The following is a 21,425-nucleotide window of genomic DNA, read 5'->3' as shown; positions in this document are numbered from 1 at the left end:
CCCTGAACTCCCCTGTCTTCTCCTGGTCCCCATCTAACCCCTGCACTGCTTCCCACCCCAGCTGCCCCCTGCACCCCTCCATTTTTCCCTTGCATCCCCTGAGCCCCTCCATTTGCCCCCTGCACCCCTCCATGTTGCCCCTTCATCCCCTGAGCCCCTCCATCTGTTCCCTGCACCCCTCCATCTCCCTGCCCCTGAACTCCCCTGTCTCCTACTGGTCCCCACCTATCCCTGCACTGCTTCCCACCCCTCCATCTGCCCCCTGCACCCCTCCATCTTGACCCCGCATCCCCTGAGCCCCTCCATCTGCCCCCTGCACCCCTCCATCTTGACCTCGCATCCCCTGAGCCCCTCCATCTGCCCCCCTCCATCTTGCCCCTGCGTGCTCTGCATCTCTCCACCTACCCCCGAGCCCCTCCATCTGCCCCCTGCAGGCCTGAGAACTCCCCACCTGCCTCCTGTACCCCTCCATTTGCATCCTGCGCCCCCCCATTCTGCCCGTTGCCCCCCTACCATTGCCCCCTACCCCTCCCCTCGCTCCCTGCCCCGGCCCCCCGCCATCTTCCCCACTCCGCGCGTCCCTCTACTGCCCCCTGGCGGCCCCGGCCGGCAGACGCCGCCCGCTCCCCGCGCGCGGATTGACCCGAGGCGGCCGCCGTCGTTGCTCCGGGAGACGACGCCGTCGCCGCGTCCGGTCTCCATGGCAACGCGGGCCGGGGCCTCGTGGCGCGGAGCGGTCGGCACCGGGCCGGGCTGGGGCCCGCCAGGCCCTGAGGTGGCCCGGGCTCTCGGGGGTCGGGCTGTGCTGTGCTATGGGGCCAGGCTGTGCTATAGGGAGCCGGGCGGGCCGAGCGGGCCCGGGTGGGCAGCGGCGGCGGCGCGGGCCCCAGGCCCCAGGCCCCAGGCCCCAGGCCCCAGGCTCTGCCCCGGGGGCCGGTGGGGCTATAAAGGACTGGGCCGTGCCCCAGGGAGCTGGGCAGGCTCTTACTGTAGGGAACAGGGCTCTGCCACAGTCTATATAGGGTTATAGGGGGACAGGCATGGCTACAGGGCAGGACTGTGCTGTAGTGGTCTCTGTGGGGCTATAGTGGGTTGTGCTAGAAAGGCCCAAGGAGAGCTCTGCCACAGGGGGCTGAGCTGTGTGTGAGGTGAGGGTCATGGTCGGTGCCAAGGGGACTGCTGAGCACAGGGCTGCGGCAGCCTGGGAGCAGTGTGGTGTGTGGCAAGGGCTGGACTCAGCCGGCAAAATGAGGGGGGACAGTACTGGGGACACTGCAGCCCCTGCAGGGAAGTGTGCCACCCTGAGCCCCGAGGAGGAGTTGTTGGATCTGTAGGAGCACCCAAGTCTAGGCAGTAAAGACTGCCTGGGTGCAGGAGCAGTGTGCATGAGGACTTCTCCCTCTTGTTTTTCAGATGCTTGCTCAAGTGGATAGTGAGCCCCAAAATTCTGAGTCTTTTCGGAAGCTGTGCTGTGGCTGTGTCAGGAAGGTGAGTGGTGGAGCAAAGGGTGCTATTGTTGTGGGTGGATTTACTGGCAGGGCAGGGAGAGGAGAAAAACAAAAAAAAACCCTTTAGCCTTTGCTTCCCTCGTTCATGACATCCTTTAGTATCTGTTGTTTGGGCTGTGGCCAGGAGGTGTCCCCTCCAGACTCCTGAAGCAGGGCTTTTGGTGACTCCGGGAGGTTTGCCGCAGGGTGGCTCCTCCCGTCCTTTTGCCAGAGTCAGAGCCTTTTAGCATAGAGAAACAGCTGTTTGAGTGATTTCTCCTCCCTCCCTCGCTCCCAAAGTGCTAATGTCCCCGTTACAACTTCCTAAGCTGTCTGCAAGAAAGGCAAAGAAGAAGAAAAGCATATTCTGGGGCATTGAGGTTGCTGAAACACTCAGGTGGCATGGCTGGGAACTTGGAAAAGAGATGATCAAACATCTGATCTTGAAAAATGTTCATGAGAAAACTCAGAAGCTGAACTACAGGTGCGTGGGAAGTTTCTTTTTCCTTTGTACTCTTCACACTTCTCACTTCTTCCCTCCCACTGTATCAGTCACATTAGCACCTTTCCTTGGCTTCATCTGCCCCCTCTCCCTTTGGGCTATGTGCTGGAGACAGCGCATGCACACTTACGTAGCAGGACAGAAACCTGCTAATTCAGAAGTGCAGCCCTTGTTCCTGGCAGGAGTATGTTAAATGAAATGCCTTTTTGTAAATTCTGTTTTGCTGATACTTCTGTCTGTGAGGCATTTCCAGTCTAGTGAGATTTTAATTGTGGATGTATGCCAGCCAGTCACTAGTGTGTCCTAAAACCGTTGCTCCCGGGAGTCCCACTGGATGTTGAGCCACTCCAGCACTCCCTGTGACCCTCCGTGCTCCGAAACTCAAGTGTTTCTGCCCAATATGTTTTACTTGTGCTGCATGGCCTGGGAATGTAAAATGTTGTTCAAGGATGGGATAGGTACTTAGCGCTGGGAATGTGTTTCCAGGACACCTGGGTTCTACCCCTGTTTCTGCTGATTTGCTACCAAGGTATCCTTGGGGTCTAGCATGCAAACTGCTTCTAATTGTGGGGTCTGGAGGTTTTGTTTCTTTATTCTCTTTTCTGCTGTCTACGATAACAACAGCTGTATGCCCTCAGACAAAATCTCTTGTTTTGATTTCATTATCTAGATGTCCTTCCACACGATTCTTCTTCACTGTTTTTCCGCAGCCGATCACTCTGAGCCCTGGTATGTCCTTAACTCTGCCCATCGTTTTCCGGCCCACTGAAAAGGTAAAGTGGCAACACCAAAACTGCTGTCAGTGCTCAGGCTGGGTTCTAGGGGAGCAGCGGGCCTCTGCCTCTGTTGTCCTTTCTGATTTGTTTTCACTTGAATGGATCGGTCCTTTGGGAAAGTTTTAGCATAGAAAGATGAGACAGTGTGACCTTCCTGCTCTCCCCCACATCCTCATCACCTGAGGGAGCCCTAACCCCTGATTTCTCTGCAGAGTTTGCCAGTAGTTATGAGAGGGACCCTCACAAAAAATATTACCAGTTTTTCATGTGCTGCTTTCTTGCCATGAAATCAGTAAGATAAAGTGCTTGTACTGTCCACATCTGGTTTGATCCCAGGGAACTGCAGCTGGGTGGTTTTAATGCTGAACTTTGGGTTGAGGGACTCACTCTCTGCTTTCTTACAAGAGACCCCAAAGCCTGTACATTGAAGGGCTACTCATTTTCTATAACGGATATGTCAAGGGCCTGCCTTCTTTTGGATGGAGTGGGTTTCTTTAAGCTTTATTTTTAACAGTGATGGTTCTTTTTATCCAGAGCCTTTTTTTATTATTATTTTCAGCTTGTTCCTTGTGTCTGTCTAGGCTGAGTGTTGATCTTTGGCTCTTGTCCACAGCTGTATGTCTTTGATGTGTATTTCAGTCCTAGCCATAGAGTGTGATCATTGGGCGGATGATCCCTCTGCTCTCTTAGTGTCACGGTTTTCTGATGACTGTTCAGTGTTCCCTTTATGAAATAAACTGCTGGCCTTGTTCCATTTTCAGTGAGTAGTTTGTCTGCACCACATCAATCGCTAGAGCAGGAGGCTCCCTTTCTTAGAGAGAGCAAGGACTGTGTGTGCTGCAGTGTCCAAGGTCTCTCCTTACCTGTTTAAGTGGTACTCAGGAGAGGTGATGATTGGGGAACACAGAAGACACATATCTTGCAATTCTTTCTATCTTAGCTGATTAGTAGATGTCCTGGGGCTCTCTGTACACAGTGCTGTTAATGCTGCATCCTTAAGTTGTGTCTTATCCGCTTAGGCCTCTAGCTGACAAAGCACTTAATCAAAGACTAATATTTCTGTGCCTGTGGAGCTCAAAGAGAGGTTGTACATGCTTCACTTAAGCTGAAATGGGATCTTGAAAACACTGAAAGAAATCTATCTGTATCAAAACAAATCAGGTGAAACAAATGTGGTCTTCAACTCCTCTCTCTGAGGGTGTTTGTGTGTTCCCTGACAGAGTGAGGAGTATGTCTGAGTACCTTACTCCCTGCCTTACTCAGCCTTTTCTGAGTGCTGCATGTGCTCTCTCCTGCACAGAGATCTTCCTTCATGCCTCTGTTGCTGATTTTTATTCCCAGCACTCTTGCAGAGGTGAAGGTCCTGGATGTTCATGGGTGGAGCTGCACTACCTGCAAGATGGAGCCTGTCTAACTGCTGTCTCCCCTTGCTTTTCTGTGCAGAGGGAATACGAAGACAGCATCTGCTTTAAGAAGGCCGAGGGTGAGTTCTCTGTCACCCTGCGTGCTACGCTTCCAGGCCCCTGTCTGTCCTTCCCAGCTGCTGTCCAGTTGCCCATCTGTGCTGTCCACAATGTCACGGAGACAACGTTCCCTGTGCGCAACGTTGGGTAAGCGAGATGTGACTCGGCAGACTCTCTTTCTTTTTTGTTGGGTATTTTGGCACCTTCTTGGACTCTCCAATGAATGTAGCTTGTTTCAGTTGTCATTAGATCTGCTGGCTGCCTAACAGGCAGCAGACCTCTTCATCCTCTGAGGTGACAGCAGAGAAGGCACCAGAAATGGTAGTACAGGTCAGATCTCACTGTGGGCACGTCTTGGCACCTCACATCAGTCTGTTTCCAGCATATGCTGAGAAGCATTTATGCACAGGAAATAGTTGAGGACCAGCATGGTGTCCCACTGAGAACATCCCACAGCCACAGGAGACGCCTGGGCTTCTAGTTAATCAAAGGCAGCCTGCCCAGCATGAGCAGGGAGGGATGAGCTACCAGCTGGAAAAGCTTTAGTCTTTCTATGACTTGGCCTCTCTTCCTTTGGCACAGGAATGCCGTAGGGATGGCAATGGAGTTGCCAATGCTTGAGGCAGGCAGTACAGAAGTTTGAGAGTCTCTCCAGTGGCTGCTCTTAGGTTCAGGGAGCTGCCCAAAGCAGTGGCAGTATTCTGTGGCTTGGAGACATTGTTTAGGAGCAAAGATGCTCCCATTTACCAAGGACTGTCTTATTTTCATAAGGGTAAGGACAGCAATTCAGGCAGTATAGTAGAAAGGAGTGCAGAGAAGAAGTTCCCAGGAAAGAAGGAGGTGTCCTTCCAACCATTTACAGTGAGAGCAAAATAACCTTTACTAGTTGGAAAATGGCCTGTGCTCCCCAAAGCAGTCAGCTGATGTGGTAGGAGAGTGGAAGTGACAGAGGGCACGTGTAGCTTAAGCAAAGCAAAGTGTCAGCCAGAAACCATTTTAAGTGATTCATTGTCCCCTTAGAGAAATCATTTGTGCTGACTGAGAGGTCCAGGGTGGTGGAGAACATGGATGTGAAGTAATACACGGCTTGGAATGCATAAAATATAAAAAGCTGATGGTATGTCATATTGTTTATACAAATCAAACAAGCAAAAGGAGTTCTGAAGAGTTGAATGAGATATTAGGAAAACAGCTCAGTCCTCTCTTCTCACCTGGGCATATAAGCAGAGGAGCAAATGTTCATTTGGAACTAAGAGGCAGCAAATTTAGATACAAGAAAAGTCAATGCTTCATCCTGAAGCTGATTTGTTTGCTATCACCTGATGAAGCTGAGAAATTTTATGGCCGTTAATAAAGTTCTTGGCTATTGCATCTAAGATTCATTAAAGTGCAAACAGAGAATTTGCAGACACTAGAGACAAATTTATTCCTGGCATCACATATTTGGCCAGATGCATTGAGGATTCGGCCATTCAACATTGGTTGTTTCATATCCTAACTGAATAATCCATTGGGAAAGGTCCATCCTATGTGTAACTGCACAGGCAGCAAAGGATCTATTCACCTACTTAAAATGTATCTCCATTTACTAGTGATCTCGTTACTGTGTTTGCGTGGGAGACACCAAGCCCTTTCTACATGATTCCTGACTGCGGCATGCTGCACCCAGGCGCTGAGTGCATGGTCAAGGTGGTCTTCCAACCCAAGGAGGCTGTGGTGTATGATGTGAAAGCAACGTGCTCATTTGGAGGTGAAGAGAAACAAAAGAGGACTATCCAGCTAAAAGCCGTGTGTGAGTCTTTCTTGCATTTAACACTCAAAGAAGTGTGGATCATCCCTAACTGTGGAATAGCATTCCACAGGGATATGAGGAGGTGCTGTGCTCTTAAGCTGTGCCACAGTTGGCTTGACCCACTGATGAGCAAGTGAACCCCATGGTTGGAAAGTGGCTTGTTAAATTCTCTAACGTACTTCTGTCAATTTGGAAGCGTGATCTGAAGAGACCCAGGATCAATATGCCCTGTGGCATGCTTTGGCCAAACCCACATTACTGGAGCCTGCTTAAGTTGACAGAGGGGAAGAAATGAGAGGAGTTCATAGGCACAATGCAAAAACCTCCAGAAAATGCACTCGGTCTCTCCTGTATGTCCCTGCTAGACAGAGAGCCAGAGGAAAATTTCTAAAGCTTTCCGGATGCAAGCTAGAATAAGCAATGCTTTCATTAGCAAGTCCTTGCCTGAAGTGCCTTGTTTGGCCACTAACAAACAAAAGATGTGACTCTGAGTTTAGGAAATTAGTGTTGGAAGGGAGCTTATTTGGTTGAAAGCAGGGCCAAATTTGAAGGTAGATCCAACCTGATCCACTCTCAGAGTTACCTGAGGATGTTCAGAGGCTTGTCCAGTTGAGTGCTGAATATCCAAGAGTGGAGATTCCACCTCTCTTTCTTAACCCAGTATATTCTTCCCTTTAACAGCCAAATACCCCTTCCTGCGGGTGAGCGTGACAGCGAAAGAGTATGAAGGTGTACAATCTGGAAAGTTTCAGGATGTGTTGTGCTTTGGATCAGTGCCAGTGGGGACAACCATGGAGAAGTGTGTAGAAATCTTCAACATGTCTGTGGTATGTGGAGAGGGAGTCTACTTCTTGTGAGAAGTTGGTGTGCTGGCACATTTCCCTGAGATAAGTGGTCTTGAGTCTCTCCTTTAATGGTGTGAAAATAACCCAGGTGGAAATGTGAATAAAACAGAGATGATGAGCCTTCCCCTACCAACCAGGCCATTCATCCTTGCCCCCTGCCTTCTAGCTACAGTGCTAGCAACTCATGCTCTGTAGAAAGAGACCTGGGAGTCCTGGTGGACAACAGGATGACCATGAGCCAGCAATGTGCCCTTGTGGCCAAGAAGGCCAATGGCATCCTGGGGTGCATCAAGAAGAGTGTGACCAGCAGGTTGAAGGAGGTCATCCTCCCCCTCTACTCTGCCTTGGTGAGGCTGCACCTGGAGTACTGTGTCCAGTTCTGGGCTCCCCAGCTCAAGAAGGACAGGGAACTGCTGGAGAGAGCGCAGCATAGGGCTACCAAGATGATTAGGGGACTGGAACACCTCTCTTATGAAGAAAGACTGAGGGAATTGGGTCTCTTTAGTCTGGAAAAAAGACAGTTGAGGGGGGACCTGATCAATGCTTATAAATACTTAAAGGGTGGGTGCCAGGAGGATGGGGCCAGGCTCTTTTCGGTGGTGCCCAGTGACAGGACAAGAGGTAACGGGCACAAACTTGAGTATAGGAAGTTCCACCTAAACATGAGGAGGAACTTCTTTACCTTGAGGGTGGCAAAGCACTGGAACAGGCTGCCTAGGGAGGTGGTGGAGTCTCCATCTCTGGAGACATTCAAAACCCGCCTGGACGCATTCCTGTGCAACCTGCTCTAAGGTGACCCTGCTCTGGCAGGGGGGTTGGACTAGATGATCTCCAGAGGTCCCTTCCAACCCTATGATTCTATGATTTGCAGCATGGTATGGCAGTTCCTGCCTTCTTCCCACTGTGCTTGGTTCAGATCAAGCAGCCACTGTTGTCCTTCACATCCTGCAGCTCTCCTGCCCACCCTGGACAAGCCCATCAGTCCTGTGTGGCAGTTGTGGCAGTCTCAAATTGGCAGGCATGTATCCCAGGCAGCTGAAGGATCTTCTGCTGTCCTCAGTGGACTGCAACTTGGTGAATTTCTCCCAAAATCAAGTGGGCTGGATTTGAGCACCTTGTTCTTTGTGCCAGCCCCGTTAAAAGCTGGATGTACTGAGAGATTGCAGACGTGGCTGACACAGTGCTGACTCGTTCACAGGCTCTGAAACTTGGGAGTGGCAAAGACATAGTCATGTGTTGTACTGTTGTTATCCACACTGCAATGGTGCTCAGCATCCCCAGGCAACCATCAGGACCTTCTTTAAGGGGGTGAGGAAGGCATTAGAGCACTAGTCTTGGGGTTTTTTTTTGTGAAAAGAAAATCCCCACACAAAGTGGAACAGTGGGTGGAGAAAAATAAGTTACCTGCATGCCTCTCCTCCTGGTCACAATAGTCGCTTAGGCTACTTTGGCCCTTGGGGACACCTTGAGCCATCCTTCCCCCTATCAAGAGGGACACTCTAATCCCAGAGATCACCAGGACATTTTGCTGCAGCCCACTGATTTCTGAACATATGGTGGGAGCTTGCTGCCCCAGCAGGACAGGGTTGCAGAGGTTTGCATAGCATTTTTGTGCTGGGCTGCAGTAGCCGTGGTGTTCTAGCTGGTGTTCAGCTTTGCTGAAATTGGCAGTCCTTCACTGATTAGTGTTGCACATTCAGAGCTATCCTGGCTCCTGTTGGCTCCTTTGTTTACCTATTTCTTTTCTGCTTGGAGGTTGATGCGCCATGTAGGATAGAAAGAGCAAAAGATCCTCTGCTTCGAGATCATGTTTTCTCCTGTGATGTCTCCCATGGTGTTGTCCCTGCCAATGGGAAGCTGGACTTGTGCATACGATTTCAGCCTCAGACTGTAGGAGAGCACAGTACTGACTATTTCACTATCATATCTGCTGGATGTCTCCTGCAGACGGTCCTGAAGGTGGTTGGCTCATGTAAAGGTACCAGAGCGAAAGCTTTTCCTGTTTCTCCCTGCCTTCTTCTTAGCACTGTAAGGGAAGGGCTAGTCCTTGGGGAAGGGCTAGGGATTGTCACAGTCCTCAGTCGGAGACTTACCTTCTGCTGGGATCCGGGCTGTCTCTGGTGCACAGTTTGGGGTTTATATGTGTTTGAGACAGATGTGAGGCTGTTGGAAGTGAATGTGCAGCTGTTTGCTGGGACTGGTGGGTTTGCTGATGAGGTGATTCTGTTTTGGGAAGATCAGTTAAGTGCAGCAGTGGCTTGTGACATGTTGACAGAAACACCTATGACACATCCAGGATCTGTCTTGCATGTTGTACTAGGTCCTTTGGTGTCCCTGCACCGATATTCTGTGGACTTCAACTGGATCAATCTTGGGGAAAGTTCAATGCAGACACTGAAAATCAGCAACGTCTCAGATGTCCCTGCTTATTACCAGTTTGATATTGATGGCAGAGGGAGCGTCTTCTCCTTGGATCGCCCCTGTGGAGTCTTGGAGGGCACAACAACACTAGCGCTGAAAGTGACCTTTCGACCTACTCACCCCATCAGCTATCACCGCAGAGTGGTGTGCCTTGTTCACCATCAGGTATGAGAGGCAAAGGGTGGTTTCAACATTGGGATAGGTCAGAGCGCTGTTCCAATGTAACCCACCAGGGCTGGCCTCTCTCACTTAGCCCCTGGAAGTTTCTTCCCACTGCATTTCTAATGACACCTGTCCTGGGCTCTTGCTGAGCAGAGTCCCCATGGTGCAGGTTCCTATCAGCAGTAGACATCTGATGTGGACAACCAGCCAGTAATGCCTATGGGTAGGGTGAGCCGTATCCTCAGTGGCTCCTGTCCATTTAGGTCTCTGAGTTAAATTTAGCTGCACAGCTGTGCATTGAGTGCCTTTCACTCCAGTTTCAAGAAAGTTCTTGGGCCCTGTGAAGACATAAAGTAAATGGCAGTCTAACATTGCAGATTCTAAGCCTTTCCCAGGCATGGGTTTGGAAGTGATGTACTAGGATGGTGTAACTCTCAAAGCAATCACAGAAGGGCAGTTTATCTCTTATAATCCTTTCTGGTGTTTTCCCAGGAACCCATGCATGTGGACTTTTTTGGTACCTGCCATTCAGACACAGCTAAGCCAGCCGTCCTTCAGGCAAGACACCTCTCCTGGTATCGAACCAACATGGTGAGGGGACTAACCTTCTACCCCCCTGATATTCTGAGTGGGATGCTGAAAGATGGGAAGCTGCAGATGGATGAAAAGGGAGCCCTCATGCTGCTCCCTGAGGTATGAGCTCACCTTCCTGGAATCTAAGCTACTCCCATGCTGTTCTCCGCACATGCTGGGCTTCTGTTGGACAGGTCAGACAGATTTAGAAGGACTTGCAGGTGCCAGACTAATTTCTTTAGTATCTTTGCTGTTAATGTTCCCAGTATGCACCAACACTATCTGTGTCATACCCAAGCTCAGCCACTAAGCCACTTTCTGGCTTTAACTCAATCATGGGGTCTTCTTTTGCTTCATGTAGCTTCAGATTAAGGACTGGCTTATGAACAGGAGCCTCCTTGAAGCCTAGACTTTGAGCTGTGCTGGAAACTGTTACTGAAGTGCATTTTTGCATGCCCTCTTGCTCATGAAGGCAATCAGGACTGTAGTGGCTGGTGTCTCCCACGGGCACACTTTCCTTTCTCACACTGAGATGTTTCCATCCTGTAGATCCCTCAGGACAAGCCTCCCAAGGAGTACTTTGAAGCCAACTCCATGACTGAATATTTCTACGATGGTGTAAGCAGTGACCTGGCCTTGTTTCCCTCTCATGTTACTATCAGCCCCAGGGAGTATGATTTTGGTTGCTGTGTGCCACTCCACAAGGTAGAACTGCTTCCTCTCTGTGTGACCAACCACACCAAAGGAAAGATCACTGTTGCCTGGACTCCGAGCCATGGCAGTGCCTTCCAAGTGACCCCTGAAATTTGTGACATCCCACCTCTGAAGTCTTCGGCCTTCCATGTCCTTTTCCAGCCCACTCAGCTCAACAGTCTCTATGCAGCAGAGCTGGAAGGTTTTGCCTTCTACAAGGTTAGTAGGAATTACTAAGGCCAGTTTCTAGAGAGGTCCTGGCAAGATACTGCAGGCTAAAGGCTTTTGGGGGAGTTGAAATTCAAATCAAAGCTTTTATTTTGAGTTTGGCAAACTGGTGTCTTTACTAACTTCTTTGACTCCTGTTTTGATGAACTGGTGGGTTAAAATTTCTCCTTCACCTGTGTCCTGGCAAAGATAAATCAGCAAAGCAAGCCACAGCTCATGCATATGGATAGTAACACTTTCTCTTACCCCCAGTGAATGTGAAGGAAAGTATACCTCACTGAAGGAGGAATTACTGTGAATTACTGCACTATTAGCATAGAAGGAAGCTTGCACAGGGATGGTTGTTGAGGCCTGGGTGATGGGCAGTAACTTGGTTTTTTGCATATGGCTCTCCACAAGTAAAGCTGCTGAGGGCACTGTATATCACTGCAGCCTCTCCTCCTATGTGATGTGGGATTCACATCACACAAGGCTGTAATTGCAGGAGGTTTAGCACCCAGAAACTTCCTGGTAGGTGAGAAAGATCTTTGTTACATTGTTGATTACTCTTCTTGCATTTTTTTTCCCTTCTAAGCCAGTGTGGAGGATATCTGGGAGTAACCTCAGAGTCAGGAGTTTCTTAGGCTCAGGTAAAGGCCAGATGATTATTTTCAGTGACTCACTGTTAAATGCCAACTTTAGCACCTTCAAGTATCTCAAATTGCACTAGAGTATCTCCTTCCCTAAGGCAACTCTTGTAGTATCACAGAATAGCTTGGATAGGCCCTTCTGCTTGAAAGTCACTCAGTGGTCTTTTGGGTCTGAAATGTAGCTGTCTGGGAAAGCAGCACTCATGTTCCTCATCTGGCACTGGTCAGTCTTTCTCCCCTGAAAAAGTCAGTTCCTCAGCCCCAAAGGTGCCATTGAAACAAACTGCTGCTTGTGATGACATGGGCACTTGAAAATACCTTGCCACACTCCCTTCCTGCATGCACTCTGCTCTGTCCCTTGTGTGCCTGCAGGTGCTGAGGCACTACAGCAACATTGAGGATGATGCCACCATCTGTCCATCATGGTGCCTGACTGTCAGGCTGAGAGCACACACGTATGAAGCAGAGCGGGAGCACTTCATTCCACAGTACATCCTGGATGTTCCCAAGGTGTGTAACTGGCTGACGTTTGAATCTTTACAGAGATGCTCAGTGTTTGCCTTTGAAATTTTTTACCTTGTGTCCCATTGCACCATCCTGAGACATGGCTTAGGTGGCTTCTGATGGTGTGGAGACTCCTGCTTTGGTACAGAAGTTGGATGCTCTTTCTCCTGCATTAGCTTTCCAGCCTCCAATGTGTCAGGTTACACTAAACATCTCATTAGCTCTGAGAGGAAAGCTGTTGGGATCTCCTTCCTTTCTGTTTAAGTGGATATAGGCACTGACAAGGGTGCTTAGTCCTCTCCCAGGAGCCTCAGACACTCTGCATGCACTTAGACAAATGGAGGGCACCACACAGAATCCACACTTATGGAAGAGAGGTGGTTGCAGGGTAGAGTGGAATTTTCCTGCGGCTTCTGTAGCACAAGAAAGTATTGTTCCAGTGAGGTTAAGTAAGATCTGACCCTAGGAAGTAAGAATTGTCTTGAGAACCTCTTAGAAAATCTCCTCAGCTAGTTCAGGACGTGCAGCCTGTATCTGATATGCATGAACTGGAGCAAATACCAGCCTGCTGGAATTCTTAATCCAGGAGGTTACTATCCATACAGAGACTGCAGGTCCCAGCAAGCAGCTTGCTTATTGAATGAACAGGAAGCATTGCATAAGTAAAGTAATTTCATTGGTCCCATGAGTCTATGAAAGGTGAGAGCCACTGTGGGAAGGTAAAAGACCATACACATACTGAAGAGAGGCAGGTACAGAGTTCTCTGGAGGCTCAGGATAATGCTTGCTGGAATGTGGAATTCAACATAGCAAAAGCTTTTTCTTTAAGATGGATTTCTAAACCCAGTGCAAACAACCCTTCTTGCTTGTTTCCACCAGACTTTTCCTCCTGTGGCTCCTAACACTGATACCTACTGCAGTATGCTGCTCTTGAACACGGGCACCTCACTGATAACCTTCAGTGTGAACCAAGCTGCTTGTCCCTCTCTTTTGGTCAAGCCCCACTCAGGACACATCATTCCAGGAGGCCAACAGATTTTCTTTCTCTCCACTCACCCAGTTGACACAGTCTCGCAGCAGCATGTCCTGCCTTTGCAGCTGAACTCTTGTCCTGGATACACAAAGGTAGGGAGAGGGAAGTAGAAGATGGTGAGAAAAATTTGTTCCCTTGTTGTCCTCCGTTTTCACAGTGACTTGCGCTGTGACCCCTGTTATATCTCCTAATGGTTGGTTTGGATTTTTCCATTTAGAAATAGGAATGAAGTAACATTTTCAACATTTAAGGTGGAGTCAACACTGCAGATAGAAGGTGCTTGTGGTGCCAGACATCCTGTACCCCTTGTTCCCTTGGGTTTGTACTATGCACAGTACTATACTCAGGGCCCTCCTCGAGAGCACAACCTAGAGTTCTGCTCCTCCTCCTTCTGACCCAGTTTGTTCTTACTTCTCTCTTGGAAGGAGCAACATCTTTGCAAGGTCCCTCTAGAGGTCAGCTGGGACTTCTAGCAAATGTCTATTACTTTTCCCTTAATTCCACAGGAGATTGCTCTCTGGAGTTGTGGGGAGTCCCTTCTCTTGCTCTTAGAAGGTGATGGAAATCTTTACTTCAAGCCTGTCTATGTAGGGACCTCCTTTACACGAATGTATACCATAAAAAACTGCACAAGGCTACCTATGGTTTTCACATGGAAGATCCATCAGTCTGACAGCAAGATCCTGTCTGTCAGCCCCACTTCAGGGATCCTCCAGCCCTATGAAGCCATGGTAAGTTCAGGTTCTACCAAACTCGTATTTTGCTTTCTACAATACAGCTGTGGAGTGTTTGGAGCAGAAATATGAGTGCTGCCAATCATGTGGTCATTAATGCCAAAGTCTGAGAATACCAGCCAGTCTTAGCTTGGGTTGCTAGTCATGCTGGTTCCTATAATGTGGATTTGCCAAACGTGATCACATCCTCCTTGACTATAGGACCAAATGGGTCTTAAAAGGGCACTAGATAATGATACCTGGATGGGACTGGGCATTAACGCAGCAGCAACTTTGTCATGCACCAGGAGATGTTAATAGATGGAGAACAAATGCGAGCACAAGAGAGTTTATTCTGTTGTTCTTCCGCATGTAAATTCAGGTTCTAAACTTCTACTGTATTCTCTGAGTGATCTTTAAGAGTAGCAAGGACCAGCACATCTCCATAGCCTGGCTTTGAATGTCCTGAATGTGCATTCCTAAGATGACCCTTTGACACAGGCAGAGATGGTGGAGGATTGAAATAAGAGTATCTTCGGAGCTGTCTGTAGAGGACTAGGTTAGCTGTAATGGAGGAAAAGATTGTGGGTTGAATGCAGTCATTGTAGTGTATAGGCTTGGCTCTGGTCCGCAGCTCCTGTGAGCGCTTTCCTTTCCTCTTGTGATTTCAGGCTCAGGCGTGGACTTTTACTCCTGACAAGGAAACCAAGTATCTCCTGCGAGCTATGGTGTTTGTGAGGAGGAAAAGCCCAGACCCCGTGTCTCCAAAAAGTGTCCGTTATGCCTTACAGATTGTTGGAGAGGGGGCACTGGGCACCATCAGGGTAAGGAACTGGAGCCCACTGGGTAGTAGGAGGGGTACTAGGGTGGGATGAGGATCTTGGGTTTCTCCTTTTTGCACAACCTGTACTGGAGACAACCAATAAGGATTTACAGCAAAATTCCCAGACATTGCTTTCAGTGGAAATGACAGAGCTGATTCTGGCAGCCTAATGGCAACAGCACGATGTAAATGTCCTGCCAGTTCAAATGCAACCTGCCTGAATCCTCCAAGATCACTCTCAAATCCTCTGTTCCAGACTGAACGGAGCAAGCCATTTGGCTCCTTGGGATGCCCAGCGCTTTACTCTCATTCTGTCTGCTCTCCCTCTCAATTTGTTCTGCTGTCAGTCCGATTTTTAAGCGTAGTGGACCTAACTGTTAAATTGGTGTAGCCAGTACACATCCACCTGGCTTTCCTCCTATTATCTGCAGATCTGTGCAGCCACCTTCATTTTCAGACAGAAGCCAGAGCTAAATAAAGTAATACTTTGTAAGTCATTGCCCCATGTCAATCACATTGTACAGATGGGTGAAAATGTCTTGGAGGTTATTTAGTCACTATAAATTGCATGCATGTGGATGACTAGCCAAGACAGAGAGGGACTTTTAATGCAGCCATGGAGGGACCAGCAGACAAATCCCAGCCCTTGTCCCAAGTGCAGCTGGCCGGGTAGTGTCCTCACAGCCCTGAATATACTGCATCCTACTCAGCAAGCAGCATAAATAACAGTAGGAAAAAGCATTTGGAGGAGGGATTAAGCCCCTTTCAGCCCTGCTCCGACATCTCCCAGGGCATGCCAGGTCCTACACAAAGTTAGGAGCCCTTTGCACTGCACTGCGTGTGCCAAGGGATCAACACTCGACCACTACGCTTGACATGTAACAGTGACCTTTGCACGGTGGGTTTGAATTTCAGGCACAAAAGGAGCACCTGGACCTTGGAAATGTACTAGTTGGTGACCTGCAAAGCTGCAGCATTGTACTGCTAAATGATGGGGTCTGTTCTCTGAAGTACACCCTCAGTGTGGAACAACTGATCACCGGGCCTTGTGACCCTGAGGAGGTCTGCAGCGATCCACTGGGTACTGTAAAATAATTAGCATGGGATAGGGCCTTGGCCTTCTCTTTTCTGCATAATCGTTCTAGCATGAACTCAGAGGTTGAGCTGCTTGCTGGCTAGCTTGCATTCTCTTAAGTGCCTTAGGTGTTCTCTGCTTTGCTTAGGGATTTGCTACAGGTGACTCTTCTATTTTGCTGGGAAAAGCATAGCTTTTTCACACACAATTGTCAGAGCCTGACAATTGAAGTTAGACCAGTTTGGACCTTGAAAGATGATGTGATTTCCCGGCAGAGAAGGAAGTTAAATAAATGAGCTTCACAGAAGAAATGGAGTGCAACACTTAGCTGCCTTTCTAGAGGACTTCCTCTTTGGAAGCTTCCTGCCCTTAGCCTGCCAAAGGCACACCGGGTGCTCCCAATGAGCTGCCTTACGGTTGTAGTCTGGGAATCCCAGCTTCAACACCTGAAGCTGATCCTAATGATTAGGCACGGGGAAGAGTGAGCAGTAGCTTGAGTGCAGGTAGACTTGGGGAGCTGTGTACTGAACACACATGTGGTGTGAGAGATCAGTGGTGCTAAGAGCTCTTACCATCTCTTTTCTCCTACAGCTCTAGAGCTGGAACACTCCAGAGGGACAATCGCTGCAAGGTCAAAAGCTTTTGTCCAAGTAACAGTCAGGCCAGCCCGTCGGCTGCATTACACCTGGTCAATCAAATACTCTATTTGCACCCCTACAGGTGAGAGATGGGTATTTGGGGAAAATCATTCCCTCCCAACCAAGTAGACTGTGCCATAACAGACTAACTTGTACAGTTCCCAGTGTATGAGTCCTGGCTGAAGAAATCCCTGTGCTAAACAATTCACCAGAGCCAGATCCTGTGTGCTGCCTCCTTTTTGCTGCACCTTTTGGGGTTAGATATGATTGAGCCATGAGACACAGACAGGGAGAGCTCCAGGTTTCCTGTGGCTGTGGTCACAAGATTCCCTGCTCCTCTGCATGATCATGGCTTTTACGATGGGTCCTGAAACATATTGTGAGAGCTTCATGCAACCAGTCCTACGCAGCTGGGGTCCTTTTTGCAGATCAGGATTGGTCCCTGTATGAGAAAGAATGCAGTTGAACTAGAAAAGGCACGGAGAGGCACAATAGGGATGTTCAGAGGTGGGTAACAGTGTTTGTACAAGAAAAGACTAGGTAGACAAGGAGTTTCCAGCTTGGAAAGGCGAGAATGGCAATGCCACATGAATGATATGGAAAAGACAAGCTATAAACAATTGTTCATCATTTTTTAGTGTGAAAACAAGAGACACTTCATAAAATGACTAGGCTGCAGGCTTAAATAAAAAAGGGGGTTTCACATAGTGCAGAAGTAAACTGTGTAAATACACCGCTTAAAAGCACCACATTCATAGTCTTTTGGTGATCTCTAAATGCAGGAGTCAAGGTACAACTAGAAGTCAGTGGTTTAGAGGTTTTCAGAAGCTGCCAAAGAAAAGACTACGTACAAGTCCTGTTCTTCTTTCTTTGGTCTAGGTAGGGCTCTCTCCAGTTTGCTGTCCCAGACAGCTGCCCCTAAATGGTGTGTGACTACTTTTTGGTGCTTCTTTTGCTCCCAAGCTACAGATCCTGTGTGCACAAAAGAGGAGCAGCAGCCCCTCTGCTGCATCGTAGCAACAGGCATCTACCCAACTTTCTGCATCGCAGATGCCTGTTCAGCAGGGAGTGCCAGTGGTATCAGCAAGTTACACCTCTGGAGGCTCTTTTCCTTGGACACACTGAATGAATACTTGGAACGAGACCCAACTCCCAGTGAGCTCACCTACAGAGTTCCCACAAGGCACAGGTGAGACGAGGAGGTGGCTCAGAGGATCTTTCGGTCCCTCGCATGAGCCAGACAGAGATGCTGAGGCCATTGGCTTGTTTTGCAGCTCACTGCTGCATGGCACTCTTGTTCTATCCTAGCCCCTGCAGGCAGTTGCTCACCTCCGCTTCTCTGCTCACCCTCCCTAGAGAGGAGCCACAGAAACAAAGAATCATTTAATTGCAATGTACCTCTAAAAGTCTCTGGTCTAACCCCTTGCTCAAAGCAGGGACAACTAGACCAGGTTGCTCAGGTCTTTGCCCAGTTCAATGCTGAATATCTCCTAGGATGAGGAAGCCACAGCTTGTCTGGACACCTGATTCCAGTGTTTGACCACTTTTATGGTAAAAAATTTTTTGCCTAGCATCTAATTGGAATACCATGTGTTGCAGCTTATGCAGTTGCCTTCCCTGAGCCCTTGCTTCATAAGGCTGAACAAACCCAAGTCTCTTAGTTGCTCCTTGTAAATAATGTGCTCCAGCCCTCAACCATCTCGGTGACCCTCCACTGGACCTACTCCAGTATGTCAGTGACTTCCTGGTACTAGGGAGCTGAAAAGAGGCCTCAGCTAAGCAGGACTCTCAGAGCCTCCATCTATGCCTCTGACTCTCATTAGGCATATATAAAAAAAACAGATAAAATCCAAAGGCCTTCCTTACATCCCAAAGAGCCAACAACATAAGGTCAAAGAAGAATTATAAGGAAGAGAGCCAGTGTGGAATGACCCTTTCTCTTGTCATGCCCTGCCAACCCTTCCTCCTGTCTCAGTTTAATCTCTTCCATCTCTCCTGTGACCAGCACATGCTTGATCCCTCCAGTGTACACCCCTCTCCTGCTGGACTTCAACTTTGGGGCTGCCCCGATAGGCTCAGAGCCTACCCTTGTGATGCTCCTGCTGGCGAACAAGGGTGTTGTGCCCGTAGAGTGGTAAGTGGCTCTTGCTGGAGCACAGCCTTCTTTCTGGGGTCTGTCTGTGGATATGGAAATGCTCACAGGGGCCATGAGATGTTTGCAAATTAATAGGGTGGATTTTGTAGGTGCAGATTGTGTTGTGGAGCTGCCACTGAGATCTGTTGGTGGGTCTGAGTGTGGAAACAAGCAAGGGCAGGCAGTTCTGCAGATCAGATCTAATGAAACGTGATGTGTCCACCAGCTGGGCTAAGCCTGGCTGGACTGAATATGCTGACCGTAGCCCTGAGGAAGTCGTGTGTCCCTGTTGCTGACCAGCTGACTGGTTCCCTAGGGCCTTCTTGTTTCCTTCTGATCAGAAGATGGACATGGAACACTGGGCAGAGGATGCTGAGTTGAGTCCCCATGAGCTGCACCAGATGAGAATTCAGGATAACCAGCTCTTCAGTGTTTCCCCAAAGTCAGGGAAACTTCTTCCAGGACAGGAGGAATCAGTCCAGCTCTCACACAGGTGATGTCAACTGCCTGTATTTCAGGGCCTCATGCTGCATGCCAGGACAGCACATGCCATCAGTCCCCTGTGTTTCCATGCTGGATCCCTTCCCTTCACATGGTGCTTGCCCAGCAGAGGTTGGGCAAGTAAAAAGTTCCTGAGTATGTCCAGTTTCTGGACCCCACAAAGCTTGTCTTCCTCAGCGGCATGTTGTTAATGTGCTTTAACTCTACAGCACAAGAGACATTTAGTGTGACATGCTGGGGATGCTGCTCTGCCTTGGCCTGACAACTGGGGAGACAAACAAGATGCTGCACTTCCTGTGGTTTTGACTATAAAGTGATATTCTTATTTTTGTCATGTACTAGAGCTGCTAGCCCTTCTGTGCCTGTGGAGGTTATGAAGAAGGCTGAATACCTCCCCTTTCACAGCAGACCTGATCTGAGAAGTACTGGCATTTCAAATGGTGTTGGCCTAGAAACTTGGGGCCCTAAATTGGTGTATGACTAAAATCAACATTGCATCATTTGTTCCCACCCAAATACAACTGTTCCCCTCCCTCTCTCAGTGGCCCTTACGCAACAGCGACTCTTTAGCTGGGAAGTGAGTTGTCTCTAATGTACTGTGTGACCCTGATTCTGTCACCCTAGACACAAGGTGCGTTTCTAACGTTTTCTCCTCTCTCCTCTTTCACTGTTAGACATGATTTCATTGGCACTGATCACCTCCCTGTCCTGCTGAAGGTTTCCTATGGCCATGAGATTCTGGTAAGATAGCAGGTATCTTTTGCTTCTGTTTGCAGAACAGCAGCAGGTAGGAACTGAATTACAAGGTGTATTCCCCAGAAGCTGCATGGTGTGCAGGGACCTGTGGCCTTCCTCTGGAATCTGCAGTGGCCAAACAGACACGGGGCCGAGCAGAGACATAAAACCAACATCCTGACAAACTCTTGGTTCCAGCACAGTGTGATGTGGCAGTGCACTGGCTAAATGGCCCTTGGATGTAGCATCTGCTGGTTTCCCCAACAAGGGACTTTTTTATTGTTATTATTAAACTTTTTATTTTATTGGTGGTGTTAGTGCAGAATTGCTTCCTCCTCCAAGTCCAAAACAGCACTCCTGGGTTTTACAGTCCTTACATGCTTTCCACACTCAAGTATCTCTCATGGACAGGATTTCTATGCTTGGTTCCCCACATTTCATCTGCCTCAGTGTCAGTTCTTCCACACAGTGATCCTGGAGTTCAGCTCTGCAGCCCATCCGACTTCTCTCATGTGCAGCTTTCCTGAATCTGTCCATCTCATCAGCTCTCTATGCTCTTCAGAGCCCCTTGGAATGCACTTTTTCCCAGAAGTGCCACCTGCGCTGGCTGCAGTATGAGGGCACACATGCTGACAAAGGGTTGGCAGACCATCCTCCACCTCTGGAGGTATGGAGGCAGCTGCTTCCCCAGGTCCAGAAGGTACTCCCTGCATTCCTGGTTGGCTGTTCCCGTTAGAACCATGATGCCTTTATCCCCCTACTTATTTCTGTTTGCCAATGGTGGAGGAGCTTTCTACTCATTCTTCCTGCTTTGCTGCTTGCTAAAGCATCCCAGAGCTGATCTGTGGTGTGTTTTCCCTGAGTATTTCCTCAGGCTTGGAACTAATTTCTCTCTCTCTCCCCCTCTCTAAAACTGTCAGTTAGAGTCAAAGTCACCTTGTGCTCTGCCGGGCACAGCTCATGCCCGGCTGAGCTGTCCAGTCTGTCTCTGAAGTTTCCTATGAGACCATTGTGTTCATACATCTCTTTTATTTTTCTTTTCTTTCAGGACTGTTGTCAGCTGAAAATCCAACCCTTTGACCAAGCTGTTCAAACAGTGGCTTAACTGTGCCTTCCCTCAAAGCCCTTGGACAGGCTCCCTGTGCTCTGCCTGCCTGGCACAATCCTGAGAGTGGATGTGAGCGTTTCACCAGCTGGCCAGGGAGGGAATAATAGGCTTTGGAGCAGCAGCAGCCTATGGGGCACACATCCTGTCTTGCCACGTAGCCAGTGGCTTTGGTGGCTACCAGAAGCCACCACCCTACCTTACACTGTCACTGCAGAAGGGGCTGATAAAGCTTGAGAAGCCCTGGGGATGATAAAAGATTCCTGGGTGCATTGGAGCTGTGGCAATAGGAGGCGAATCCAGAGAGCTGGAGCAGTGCAGGTGGTGCAGAGACGCACAGTGCCAGCACTGAACTGTTAATATGGGAAAGTAGAAATGGCAGAGGCTCTTCCTTCTGCAGAGAGGGCAGCTGAGGGGCTGAACACAGTGTGCCTCCATTCCTTTCAGTCATGGCATGAAGAGCACAGAGCCGCCAGTCCCCATGGCAGAGACTGCTCTAAGCACACTCACAGGCCAGAGTTGAACAGATCCTCACCTGGGACTATGGTGAAATGTGCAGAACATATGCTAGCCTTAAGAGAAGCAAATACCAT

The 21,425-nt window shown here is 49.0% G+C and overlaps 1 protein-coding gene across 1 annotated transcript in view; it reads left to right on the top strand.

The window, feature by feature from the left end:
• Window positions 1-1,413: 1,413 nt before the first annotated feature.
• The window catches only part of CFAP65 (cilia and flagella associated protein 65), a gene marked incomplete at both ends in the record, with an annotated part of 33,326 nt that continues 13,314 nt past the window's right edge, over window positions 1,414-21,425 (top strand). Inside the window, 20 exons of the mRNA XM_082483732.1 lie at window positions 1,414-1,488; window positions 1,817-1,971; window positions 2,660-2,762; window positions 4,209-4,375; window positions 5,821-6,020; window positions 6,702-6,847; window positions 8,621-8,843; window positions 9,186-9,451; window positions 9,941-10,141; window positions 10,571-10,933; window positions 11,944-12,081; window positions 12,955-13,200; window positions 13,615-13,839; window positions 14,493-14,645; window positions 15,560-15,725; window positions 16,311-16,439; window positions 17,321-17,546; window positions 18,363-18,491; window positions 18,808-18,984; window positions 19,667-19,733. Of these exons, the coding sequence (XP_082339858.1) occupies window positions 1,414-1,488; window positions 1,817-1,971; window positions 2,660-2,762; window positions 4,209-4,375; window positions 5,821-6,020; window positions 6,702-6,847; window positions 8,621-8,843; window positions 9,186-9,451; window positions 9,941-10,141; window positions 10,571-10,933; window positions 11,944-12,081; window positions 12,955-13,200; window positions 13,615-13,839; window positions 14,493-14,645; window positions 15,560-15,725; window positions 16,311-16,439; window positions 17,321-17,546; window positions 18,363-18,491; window positions 18,808-18,984; window positions 19,667-19,733 (3,555 nt within the window). The remainder of the gene's footprint in view (window positions 1,489-1,816; window positions 1,972-2,659; window positions 2,763-4,208; window positions 4,376-5,820; window positions 6,021-6,701; window positions 6,848-8,620; window positions 8,844-9,185; window positions 9,452-9,940; window positions 10,142-10,570; window positions 10,934-11,943; window positions 12,082-12,954; window positions 13,201-13,614; window positions 13,840-14,492; window positions 14,646-15,559; window positions 15,726-16,310; window positions 16,440-17,320; window positions 17,547-18,362; window positions 18,492-18,807; window positions 18,985-19,666; window positions 19,734-21,425) is intronic.

This window comes from Vanellus vanellus (assembly GCF_965231255.1).
Source record: "Vanellus vanellus genome assembly, chromosome: 5".
In the NCBI taxonomy this organism is placed as follows: Eukaryota; Metazoa; Chordata; class Aves; order Charadriiformes; family Charadriidae; genus Vanellus; species Vanellus vanellus.
This window is presented reverse-complemented; position numbering and strand designations above follow the sequence as displayed.